The sequence below is a fragment of the Oncorhynchus masou genome, unplaced genomic scaffold (assembly GCF_036934945.1).
Source record: "Oncorhynchus masou masou isolate Uvic2021 unplaced genomic scaffold, UVic_Omas_1.1 unplaced_scaffold_1164, whole genome shotgun sequence".
NCBI lineage: Eukaryota > Metazoa > Chordata > Actinopteri > Salmoniformes > Salmonidae > Oncorhynchus > Oncorhynchus masou.
This window is the reverse complement of record NW_027001400.1, coordinates 117,369-130,634: the sequence shown is the minus strand read 5'-3', so window position 1 is coordinate 130,634 and position 13,266 is coordinate 117,369. Positions and strand designations below refer to the sequence as shown.

The 13,266-nt window shown below is 42.3% G+C and overlaps 1 protein-coding gene across 1 annotated transcript; it reads left to right on the top strand.

Moving 5' to 3' along the window:
- The first annotated feature begins 219 nt into the window (after positions 1-219).
- On the top strand, positions 220-12,814 carry LOC135529422 (zinc finger protein 501-like). The gene is made up of 2 exons (XM_064958174.1): positions 220-800; positions 11,429-12,814. The coding sequence occupies exons 1-2, from the start codon at positions 428-430 to the stop codon at positions 12,457-12,459; spliced, it is 1,404 nt and encodes a 467-aa protein (XP_064814246.1). The 5' UTR covers positions 220-427; the 3' UTR covers positions 12,460-12,814.
- Positions 12,815-13,266: the final 452 nt, after the last annotated feature.

Sequence of the window (13,266 nt, the reverse complement as noted above, 5' to 3'; positions counted from 1 at the left end):
TTGGACTGCTTATATATATATATATAATGAAATAATAATAATAATATAATGAAATAAATGAAAACCTACTTTTTGGCTTAAAATAAAATAAACATTTCCCTTGACTGTTACCCTCCCACCCAGCAGATGGCGATGTGCCTTTTTTCAGGCAATGCTGCCAGTGTGACGTATAATCTAATGGACGGGACTCTTCTTCAAGAACGGCGAGTTATCCACCTCCGTAGCTTTAGCCATCATAAGCGAAAACATTCAAGCTCTATAAACGCTTTCGGTGAATATTAGGCACGGTGTTTTAAACACACTTGTCGTATCTACTGGTTATTTACCCAATTTAATATAATATTTACGTTGTTGTTAGCTAGCTGGCTGAGTAAATTAGTAGTAGTGCTTGTCTAGTCACTAATGCTATCTAGCTAACATCCCAACCATGAGCTCACGAAACGACTCCCCCACTTCTGAAGAGGGGGTCTGCTGGACGGAGAAAGAAACTCTGGGGCTGAACATTGTCGTGAAAGAGGAGAAGGGAGAAGAGGATGTCACAGTAAAACAAGAAACAGAGGGTGAGGCTGTTACAGTGAAAGAAGAAGAGAATGAGGTTAAATTGACAGAAGAGGAAGACTCGTTCAGAGTGAAAGAGGAGGAGGATGTTACAGTAAAAGAAGAGGAGGATGCAGGGGAGGAAGAGGAGATGACTGTCACAGTGAAAGAAGAAGAGGAAGACATTTTTGGAATGAAGGAAGTGGGGGAGATTACTGTCACATTGGAGGAGGAAGAGGAGACAGGAGATCTGATTAACAACAGTGAGTAATATCTTAAAAACGGGGGTACAAACTCTGCAGTTATTGAACTGATGTGTGGTTTTAAAGGGGCATTTACTGAAGTTCTACACTCTAATAGTTCTGTACTGTAGGAATCGTTAAAGCTACAAGGAGACGGGGGCGGCCAACAGAACGTTAATGGATCAAATGCTTCCTGTTAGATTTTTCACAACATTCTTAAACATGTGAATATCTCTTTCTGTAGTGCTTTGCTCAGAAAGAGATGAGCGAAAATCATCTCATGTCTTACTTCAAATGATGAAGAGGACAGAATCAAGACAATGAAGGATAATTTTGATCTGGATGAAATGTATAAAAAAAAATATTACCCGAGAGGTTATTTAAATTCCTTAATAGTACTTTGACGTGCATCAATCTAAGTAACATAATAAAAAAGAATCCCCATCAGAATCTGTCAGTTTAATCTGGAGACACAACATGGGCTGAGTCTCAATCAACCTCATCTAATCCACCTCATCTAATCCACCTCATCTGCCGATGTTGGGCTGAGGTGTCGTAGACCTCACAGTGAAATGCTGAATACAACAGGTGTAGTAGACCTCACAGTGAAATGCTGAATATAACAGGTGTAGTAGATCTCACAGAGAAATGCTGAATACAACAGGTGTAGTAGACCTCACAGTGAAATGCTGAATACAACAGGTGTCGTAGACCTCACAGTGAAATGCTGAATACAACAGGTGTAGTAGACCTGACAGTGAAATGCTGAATACAACAGGTGTAGTAGACCTGGCAGTGAAATGCTGAATACAACAGGTGTAGGTAGACCTTACAGTGAAATGCTGAATACAGCAGGTGTAGTAGACCTTACAGTGAAATGATGAATACAACAGGTGTAGTAGACCTTACAGTGAAATGATGAATACAACAGGTGTAGTAGACCTTACAGTGAAATGCTGAATACAGCAGGTGTAGTAGACCTTACAGTGAAATGCTGAATACAACAGGTGTAGTAGACCTTACAGTGAAATGCTGAATACAACAGGTGTAGTAGACCTCACAGTGAAATGATGAATACAACAGGTGTAGTAGACCTCACAGTGAAATGCTGAATACAACAGGTGTAGTAGACCTTACAGTGAAATGATTACAAGCACTTATAAACCAATATGATGAATACAGCAGGTGTAGTAGACCTTACAGTGAAATGATTACAAGCCCTTATTAACCAACATGATGAATACAGCAGGTGTAGTAGACCTTACAGTGAAATTCTGAATACAACAGGTGTAGTTGACCTTACAGTGAAATGCTGAATACAACAGGTGTAGTAGACCTTACAGTGAAATGATTACAAGCCCTTATTAACAAACATGATGAATACAACAGGTGTAGTAGACCTTACAGTGAAATGTTGAATACAACAGGTGTAGTAGACCTGACAGTGAAATGCTGAATACAACAGGTGTAGTAGACCTTACAGTGAAATGCTGAATACAACAGGTGTAGTAGACCTGACAGTGAAATGCTGAATACAACAGGTGTAGTAGACCTCACAGTGAAATGCTGAATACAACAGGTGTAGTAGACCTTACAGTGAAATGCTGAATACAACAGGTGTAGTAGACCTTACAGTGAAATGCTGAATACAACAGGTGTAGTAGACCTTACAGTGAAATGATTACAAGCCCTTATTAACAAACATGATGAATACAACAGGTGTAGTTGACCTTACAGTGAAATTATTACTTTACAAGCCCTTATTAACCAACATGATGAATACAGCAGGTGTAGTAGACCTTACAGTGAAATGCTGAATACAACAGGTGTAGTAGACCTCACAGTGAAATGCTGAATACAACAGGTGTCGTAGACCTCACAGTGAAATGCTGAATACAACAGGTGTAGTAGATCTTACAGTGAAATGCTGAATACAACAGGTGTAGTAGACATCACAGTGAAATGCTGACTACAACAGGTGTAGTAGATCTTACAGTGAAATGCTGAATACAACAGGTGTAGTAGACCTGGCAGTGAAATGCTGAATACAACAGGTGTAGTAGACCTTACAGTGAAATGGTTACTTTACAAGCCCTTATTAACCTTCAATTCAGTTTGAAGAAAAATATTGACAAAATAAACTAAAGTAAAAAAATAAATAAAAGATCAACAATAAAATAACAATAAGGAGACTATATACAATGAGTACCGGTACCGAGTCAATGTGCTGGGGTACAGGTTAGTAATGAGACTATATACAATGAGTACCGGTACTGAGTCAATGTGCTGGGGTACAGGTTAGTAATGAGACTATATACAATGAGTACCGGTACTGAGTCAATGTGCTGGGGTACAGGTTAGTAATGAGACTATATACAATGAGTACCGGTACCGAGTCAATGTGCTGGGGTACAGGTTAGTAATGAGACTATATACAATGAGTACCGGTACTGAGTCAATGTGCTGGGGTACAGGTTAGTAATGAGACTATATACAATGAGTACCGGTACCGAGTCAATGTGCTGGGGTACAGGTTAGTAATGAGACTATATACAATGAGTACCGGTACCGAGTCAATGTGCTGGGGTACAGGTTAGTAATGAGACTATATACAATGAGTACCGGTACCGAGTCAATGTGCTGGGGTACAGGTTAGTAATGAGGCTATATACAATGAGTACCGGTACCGAGTCAATGTGCTGGGGTACTGGTTAGTAATGAGACGATATACAATGAGTACCGGTACCGAGTCAATGTGCTGGGGTACAGGTTAGTAATGAGACTATATACAATGAGTGCCGGTACCGAGTCAATGTGCTGGGGTACAGGTTAGTAATGAGACTATATACAATGAGTACCGGTACCGAGTCAATGTGCTGGGGTACAGGTTAGTAATGAGACTATATACAATGAGTACCAGTACCGAGTCAATGTGCTGGGGTACAGGTTAGTAATGAGACGATATACAATGAGTGCCGGTACCGAGTCAATGTGCGGGGGTACAGGTTAGTAATGAGACGATATACAATGAGTGCCGGTACCGAGTCAATGTGCTGGGGTACAGGTTAGTAATGAGACTATATACAATGAGTACCAGTACCGAGTCAATGTGCTGGGGTACAGGTTAGTAATGAGACTATATACAATGAGTGCCGGTACCGAGTCAATGTGCTGGGGTACAGGTTAGTAATGAGACGATATACAATGAGTACCGGTACCGAGTCAATGTGCTGGGGTACAGGTTAGTAATGAGACTATATACAATGAGTACCAGTACCGAGTCAATGTGCTGGGGTACAGGTTAGTAATGAGACTATATACAATGAGTACCGGTACCAAGTCAATGTGCTGGGGTACAGGTTAGTAATGAGACGATATACAATGAGTGCCGGTACCGAGTCAATGTGCTGGGGTACAGGTTAGTAATGAGACTATATACAATGAGTACCAGTACCGAGTCAATGTGCTGGGGTACAGGTTAGTAATGAGACGATATACAATGAGTACCGGTACCGAGTCAATGTGCTGGGGTACAGGTTAGTAATGAGACTATATACAATGAGTGCCGGTACCAAGTCAATGTGCTGGGGTACAGGTTAGTAATGAGACTATATACAATGAGTACCAGTACCGAGTCAATGTGCTGGGGTACAGGTTAGTAATGAGACTATATACAATGAGTACCGGTACCGAGTCAATGTGCTGGGGTACAGGTTAGTAATGAGACTATATACAATGAGTGCTGGTACCGAGTCAATGTGCTGGGGTACAGGTTAGTAATGAGACTATATACAATGTACAGGTTAGTAATGAGACTATATACAATGAGTGCCGGTACCGAGTCAATGTGCTGGGGTACAGGTTAGTAATGAGACTATATACAATGAGTGCCGGTACCGAGTCAATGTGCTGGGGTACAGGTTAGTAATGAGACTATATACAATGAGTGCTGGTACCGAGTCAATGTGCTGGGGTACAGGTTAGTAATGAGACTATATACAATGTACAGGTTAGTAATGAGACTATATACAATGAGTACCGGTACCGAGTCAATGTGCTGGGGTACAGGTTAGTAATGAGACTATATACAATGAGTACCGGTACCGAGTCAATGTGCTGGGGTACAGGTTAGTAATGAGACTATATACAATGAGTGCCGGTACCGAGTCAATGTGCTGGGGTACAGGTTAGTAATGAGACTATATACAATGAGTACCGGTACCGAGTCAATGTGCTGGGGTACAGGTTAGTAATGAGACTATATACAATGAGTGCCGGTACCGAGTCAAGTTTTAAGTTCCTCGGCGTACACATCACAGACAAACTGAATTGGTCCACTCACACAGACAGCATCGTGAAGAAGGCGCAGCGGCGCCTCTTCAACCTCAGGAGGCTGAAGAAATCCGGCTTGTCACCAAAAGCACTCACAAACTTCTACAGATGCACAATCGAGAGCATCCTGGCGGGCTGTATCACCGCCTGGTAAGGCCCACAACCGTAAGGCTCTCCAGAGGGTAGTGAGGTCTGCACAACGCATCACCGGGGGCAAACTACCTGCCCTCCAGGACACCTACACCACCCAATGTCACAGGAATTCAGCATTTCACTGTAAAGTATGCTCCTGTTGTAGTCAGCATTTCACTGTAAAGTATGCTCCTGTTGTATGCTCCTGTTGTATTCAGCATTTCACTGTAAAGTATGCTCCTGTTGTATGCTCCTGTTGTATTCAGCATTTCACTGTAAAGTATGCTCCTGTTGTATGCTCCTGTTGTATTCAGCATTTCACTGTAAAGTATGCTCCTGTTGTATGCTCCTGTTGTATTCATCATTTCACTGTAAAGTATGCTCCTGTTGTATTCATCATTTCACTGTAAAGTATGCTCCTGTTGTATTCAGCATTTCACTGTAAAGTATGCTCCTGTTGTATTCAGCATTTCACTGTAAAGTATGCTCCTGTTGTATTCAGCATTTCACTGTAAAGTATGCTCCTGTTGTAGTCATCATTTCACTGTGAGGTCTACTACACCTGTTGTATTCAGCATTTCACTGTGAGGTCTACTACACCTGTTGTATTCAGCATTTCACTGTGAGGTCTACTACACCTGTTGTATTCAGCATTTCACTGTGAGGTCTACTAACACCTGTTGTATTCAGCATTTCACTGTGAGGTCTACTACACCTGTTGTATTCAGCATTTCACTGTGAGGTCTACTACACCTGTTGTATTCAGCATTTCACTGTGAGGTCTACTACACCTGTTGTATTCAGCATTTCACTGAGAGGTCTACTACACCTGTTGTATTCAGCATTTCACTGTCAGGTCCACTACACCTGTTGTATTCATCATTTCACTGTCAGGTCTACTCCACCTGTTGTATTCAGCATTTCACTGTGAGGTCTACTACACCTGTTGTATTCAGCATTTCACTGTGAGGTCTACTACACCTGTTGTATTCAGCATTTCACTGAGAGGTCTACTACACCTGTTGTATTCAGCATTTCACTGTCAGGTCCACTACACCTGTTGTATTCATCATTTCACTGTCAGGTCCACTACACCTGTTGTGTTCATCATTTCACTGTCAGGTTCACTACACCTGTTGTATTCGGCGCGTGTGACAAATAACATTTGATTTGATGTTCATATAATAGGGAAGATATAAAAAAAACCTTGTAGAGAGCATAACCAACTGACAATGTCTTCGAGAAAAAACATGAACTTTTGGAACCAAGACTTACAAATAGCTGATGTTGGCACAAGATGGAGGGAGTGTAACATAACTAACAACACTACAATGTACAGAATGTTTTTATTCAAGAAACAAAACGTACAAATTCTACAGCAGAGTCATAAGTGTAAAACGAACAGTGACTCCATGATTCAGGCCTTCTGGGAGTGCTATAAAGTTAAAAAAATTATGGGCGGAGTGAGAAAGTTGTCTGTCAGAGGTTTTACAATATGTACAACTTTTAATCCGTCTATCTTCGTATTTCAAGACATGGCATATGGGGGTGCGGTGAGATTACCCTGGAGCTGAACCGTACTTTTCTCCTCAATCATTTAAAAAAATGTTTGTTTAAAAACTGGAAGTCAAGTGGCCTTCCATCATTAAGACAGTGGATGAATCAAATGACCCTCAATCGTTAAGACAGTGGATGAATCAAATGACCCTCAATCGTTAAGACAGTGGATGAATCAAATGACTCTCCATTGTTAAGACAGTGGATGAATCAAATGACCCTCAATCGTTAAGACAGTGGATGAATCAAATGACCCTCAATCGTTAAGACATCTTCATATGTACACTACCTGTCAAAGTTTTAGAACACCTACTCATTCAAGGGTTTTTCTTTATTTTGACTATTTTCTACATTGTAGAATAATAATGAAAACATCAAAACTATGAAATAACATATATATGGAATAATGTAGTAACCATGCATTCCAGGTGACCACCTCATGAAGCTGGTTGAGAGAATGCCAAGAGTGTGCAACGCTGTCAAGGCAAAGGGTGGCTATTTTAAAGAATCTCAAATATAAAATATATTTTGATTTGTTTAACATTTGCTTTAGTTATTAACACCAAGCTGGAGAGATCAAAGTCTAACTGAAATGAATAATTGTTTATTAACACCGAGCTGGAGAGATCAAAGTCTAACTGAAATGAATAATTGTTTATTAACACCGAGCTGGAGAGATCAAAGTCTAACTGAAATGAATAATTGTTTGTTAACACCGAGCTGGAGAGATCAAAGTCAAACTGAAATGAATAATTGTTTATTAACACCAAGCTGGAGAGATCAAAGTCAAACTGAAATGAATAATTGTTTATTAACACCGAGCTGGAGAGATCAAAGTCAAACTGAAATGAATAATTGTTTATTAACACCGAGCTGGAGAGATCAAAGTCTAACTGAAATGAATAATTGTTTATTAACACCGAGCTGGAGAGATCAAAGTCTAACTGAAATGAATAATTGTTTATTAACACCGAGCTGGAGAGATCAAAGTCTAACTGAAATGAATAAAGTGCTGGGTCTGCAGGGAGCTCCTCCGGGGCAGTCCTGTTAGATCTCTGCAGGGAGCTCCTCTGGGGCAGTCCTGTTAGATCTCTGCAGGGAGCTCCTCCGGGGCAGTCCTGTTAGATCTCTGCAGGGAGCTCCTCCGGGGCAGTCCTGTTAGATCTCTGCAGGGAGCTCCTCCGGGGCAGTCCTGTTAGATCTCTGCAGGGAGCTCCTCTGGGGCAGTCCTGTTAGATCTCTGCAGGGAGCTCCTCTGGGGCAGTCCTGTTAGATCTCTGCAGGGAGCTCCTCTGGGGCAGTCCTGTTAGATCTCTGCAGGGAGCTCCTCTGGGGCAGTCCTGTTAGATCTCTGCAGGGAGCTCCTCTGGGGCAGTCCTGTTAGATCTCTGCAGGGAGCTCCTCTGGGGCAGTCCTGTTAGATCTCTGCAGGGAGCTCCTCCGGGGCAGTCCTGTTAGATCTCTGCAGGGAGCTCCTCCTGTTAGATCTCTGCAGGGAGCTCCTCCGGGGCAGTCCTGTTAGATCTCTGCAGGGAGCTCCTCTGGGGCAGTCCTGTTAGATCTCTGCAGGGAGCTCCTCTGGGGCAGTCCTGTTAGATCTCTGCAGGGAGCTCCTCTGGGGCAGTCCTGTTAGATCTCTGCAGGGAGCTCCTCCGGGGCAGTCCTGTTAGATCTCTGCAGGGAGCTCCTCTGGGGCAGTCCTGTTAGATCTCTGCAGGGAGCTCCTCTGGGGCAGTCCTGTTAGATCTCTGCAGGGAGCTCCTCTGGGGCAGTCCTGTTAGATCTCTGCAGGGAGCTCCTCTGGGGCAGTCCTGTTAGATCTCTGCAGGGAGCTCCTCTGGGGCAGTCCTGTTAGATCTCTGCAGGGAGCTCCTCTGGGGCAGTCCTGTTAGATCTCTTATATACTGCTAACAAGTTATATTTGCATGATTTATGCTTATTCATCATTCACCGTTTATTCATTATTAACGTTTGGTTCATGCATGTGACAGACCAATACCCCACGAGACTTCTTCTCTCCAAGCTGAGACCTTGAAACTGAGATATCCCTTTCGTTCTCAAAACAAGGGTCTGAGCGTATTGCCAAATTGCAGACGCTGATAGTGAGGATTCGTTCAATCAGTCACTTACATGAACACATTCATTGGTTATTAGAAAAGCACAAATAACATTTTCCGTCACAATAGCATCAGAGAGGAAGAAGTGAAGCGAGAGGTTTCACTCTCGTAAAAATATGCCCAATGCGTTTCTATCGGCTTATTTTTGACCTGAACGTGTCGGCTGCCCTCACGCCATTGGGACAACTCCCATTGTTAGGGCAAAGACTTGAGAATCTTGTCATAATATACAGATCTCTGATAGTATTTTCTGTTGCTCACATCATTTTACAGTTTGAATTTTTTTTAAACCGTTTGTTAACCGCTTAATGAGGGTTGGTTAGTCGGCATCAAAGCTTATCTAAATTTGTATCCCTAGACAAAATATCTTTCTGATACAACAATGGCTCTAACAATCATGTTTACATGAACACATCTGAAGTCAGTTTTACCCGATGGCACTGATAAATGCAGAAATATTCGCCTTTTCAAAATATTTCTTCTGCCACAGCTACTATGTTATTTTTTTGTGAAGCATATTTGATTCTGAGTTCAGACAATATATATTTTTTATTTGACCTTTATTTAACCAGGCAAGTCAGTTAAGAACACATTCTTATTTTCAATGACGGCCTGGGAACAGTGGGTTAACTGTTCAGGGGCAGAACGACAGATTTGTACTTTGTCAGCTCAGGGGTTTGAACTCACAACCTTCCGGTTGCTAGTCCAACGCTCTAACCACTAGGCTACGCTGCCGCCCCGTTATAGTATAACGACTTCTGAGATGCAAACATTTAGTTGTTTCCCCGGGGCTTTCAACGCTTGCTTGGCTGGTGCACAGCCGGGACACAGAATAAGGCTTTTACATGTTCTGATAATTAACTTAACCCCTTATGTACCGTTCTAGCCCCATTTAAACCCCTTATGTACCGTTCTAGCCCCATTTAAACCCCTTATGTACCATTCTAGCCCCATTTAAACCCCTTTATGTACCATTCTAGCCCCATTTAAACCCCTTATGTACCGTTCTAGCCCCATTTTAACCCCTTATGTACCGTTCTAGCCCCATTTAAACCCCTTATGTACCATTCTAGCCCCATTTTAACCCCTTATGTACCATTCTAGCCCCATTTTAACCCCTTATGTACCGTTCTAGCCCCATTTTAACCCCTTATGTTCCCTTCTAGTAACAACCCAACAATTGGTCACTAGCTGTCATTATAGCAGGTAAAGGGAGATTACATTTGAATAAATACATTATTTTCCATACATTTCTATTGAATAATAAATCACCAGAATACGTTCTATACATCTTTTTCCATACATTTCTATTGAATAATAAATCACCAGAATAAGTTCTATACATATTTTCTTTTACATAGGAAATGCAGAGGGCAGAGAGGCGGATAGCAAAGGGTTTGAACAAGTCCCTTCTGTTGCAAACCACATATTTGACTAGAAGCAAATGGGGTAATAATGTCTAGATGCTTTTTTTCCCCAGTGGAGAGAATTTCCTGGCTGGGCGGTGGGACAGTGGAGATTAGTTTATGAATTGCCTGGTTGGGCGGTGGGACAGTGGAGATTAGTTTATGAATTGCCTGATTGGGCGGTGGGACAGTGGAGATTAGTTTATGAATTGCCTGGCTGGGCTGTGGGACAGTGGAGATTAGTTTATGAATTGCCTGGCTGGGCTGTGGGACAGTGGAGATTAGTTTATGAATTGCCTGGCTGGGCTGTGGGACAGTGGAGATTAGTTTATGAATTGCCTGGCTGGGCTGTGGGACAGTGGAGATTAGTTTATGAATTGCCTGGCTGGGCTGTGGGACAGTGGAGATTAGTTTATGAATTGCCTGGCTGGGCTGTGGGACAGTGGAGATTAGTTTATGAATTGCCTGGCTGGGCTGTGGGACAGTGGAGATTAGTTTATGAATTGCCTGGCTGGGCTGTGGGACAGTGGAGATTAGTTTATGAATTGCCTGGCTGGGCTGTGGGACAGTGGAGATTAGTTTATGAATTTCCTGGCTGGGCGGTGGGACAGTGGAGATTAGTTTATGAATTTCCTGGCTGGGCGGTGGGACAGTGGAGATTAGTTTATGAATTTCCTGGCTGGGTTGTGGGACAGTGGAGATTAGTTTATGAATTTCCTGGCTGGGCGGTGGGACAGTGGAGATTAGTTTATGAATTGCCTGGCTGGACAGTGGAGATTAGTTTATGAATTTCCTGGCTGGGCGGTGGGACAGTGGAGATTAGTTTATGAATTTCCTGGCTGGGCTGTGGGACAGTGGAGATTAGTTTATGAATTGCCTAGCTGGGCTGTGGGACAGTGGATGTGTAGGAATGATTCAAATGGAACTGTTAACAGCCATTACCCGGGTAGTATTGGGACTAACGGCTATTAACCAATCGGCATCAAAGATCCAAATGTACGGTTTATAATGAATCTAGATTAAAACCACATAGGAAGACAGTTTTATCATGTGGAGGTCTTATTCAGGTCTCTCTGTTTAACCAAATATACTCTGTCTTTGGCAGGAGAGAGACCAGACTCTCACTCTGACAGCAGTAAGAGTGCTTCAGGGGAACCAGACCCAGAGACTCCCAAACCAGTGAGACGACTCGACTGCTCCCAGTGTAATAAGAGTTTTAAGTTGTCACGGTACCTAAAAATACATCAGAGGACACACACAAGGGAGAGACCTTTTCTCTGCTCCCAGTGTGGAAAGAGTTTTACCCAGTTATGGAGCCTGAACAAACATAATAGAATACACACAGGAGAAAAGCCTTACCGCTGTTCCCATTGTGGAAATAATTTTAGGTCGTCAGATAAGCTGAAGGAGCACGAGAGGACACACACAGGGGAGAGACCATACCACTGCTCCTTGTGTGGAAAGAGTTTTACCCAGTTAGGAAGCCTGAAAGAGCATGAAAGGAAACACTCAGGAGAAAAGTCTTTCCAATGTTCCCAGTGTGGAAAGAGATTTTTACGATCACAGCAACTAAAATCACACGAGAGGATACACACTGGAGAGAAACCATACCACTGCTCCCAGTGTGAAAAGAGTTTTACCCAGTTAGGGAGCCTGAACAAACATAATAGAATACACACAGGAGAAAAGCCTTATCCCTGTGCCTATTGTCCAAAGAGATTTGCAGGATCACAGGATCTAAAATCACACGAGAGGACACACACGGGGGAGAAACCATACCACTGCTCCCAGTGTGAAAAGAGTTTTACGCAGTCAGGGAGCCTGAACAAACATAATAGAATACACACAGGAGAAAAGCCTTACCCCTGTGCCCATTGTGGAAAGAGATTTTCACGATCACAGGACCTAAAATCACATGAGAGGACACACACAGGAGAAAAGCCTTACCCCTGTGCCCATTGTAGAAAGAGATTTTCACAATCACATGACCTAAAATCACATGAGCGAACACACACAGGAGAGATACCTTACCATTGCTCCCTGTGTGGAAATGACTTTTTCCATTTAGGTAGTCTGCGCAAACATAAGAAGAGAAAACACTCTGGCGATGTGTGTACCTATGTTCCCATTGCATAATGAATATCATAATAAATACATTTTCCCAGACAGAAGACCTGAAATCACATCATAGAATAGACAGGCAGTGTTCTGATGAGTCACTGTGTTCTGATGAGTCACAGTATTCTGATGAGTCACTGTGTTCTGACTGATGTTTGACTGTTGTTTTATGCCACATTAAATCATATTGTTTATATTAAATCGTTCTCTAGAATAGAGGCCTGTTTTAGTGTCTGAGACAGGATTATGTCTAAAATCAGATTACAATTTTAAAATGTATTTTATTTTGATTCTACACTTTGATATGTTGGATACATACATGTAAGAAACCTTACATGTTCATGATATGATTTGGATATTATAAAATGTAAATTATAAAATGGATGAACATTGTGTGTATTTCTTGATTCTGACCTTAAAACCTCAGGAGGTTTAGTTGTTTGGTTTACAGCGTGTCAGTCAGAACATCACTAGAGGTCTTCTGAGTGGGTGAATGGATGGAAGGTAGATGTCAGTCAGAACATCACTAGAGGTCTGAGTGGGTGAATGGATGGCTGGAAGGTAGACAACATGTCAGTCAGAACATCACTAGAGGTCTGAGTGGGTGAATGGATGGCTGGAAGTAAGGTAGACAACATGTCAGTCAGAACATCACTAGAGGTCTGAGTGGGTGAATGGATGGCTGGATGGAAGGTAGACAACATGTCAGTCAGAACATCACTAGAGGTCTGAGTGGGTGAATGGATGGCTGGATGGAAGGTAGACAACATGTCAGTCAGAACATCACTAGAGGTCTGAGTGGGTGAATGGATGGCTGGAAGTAAG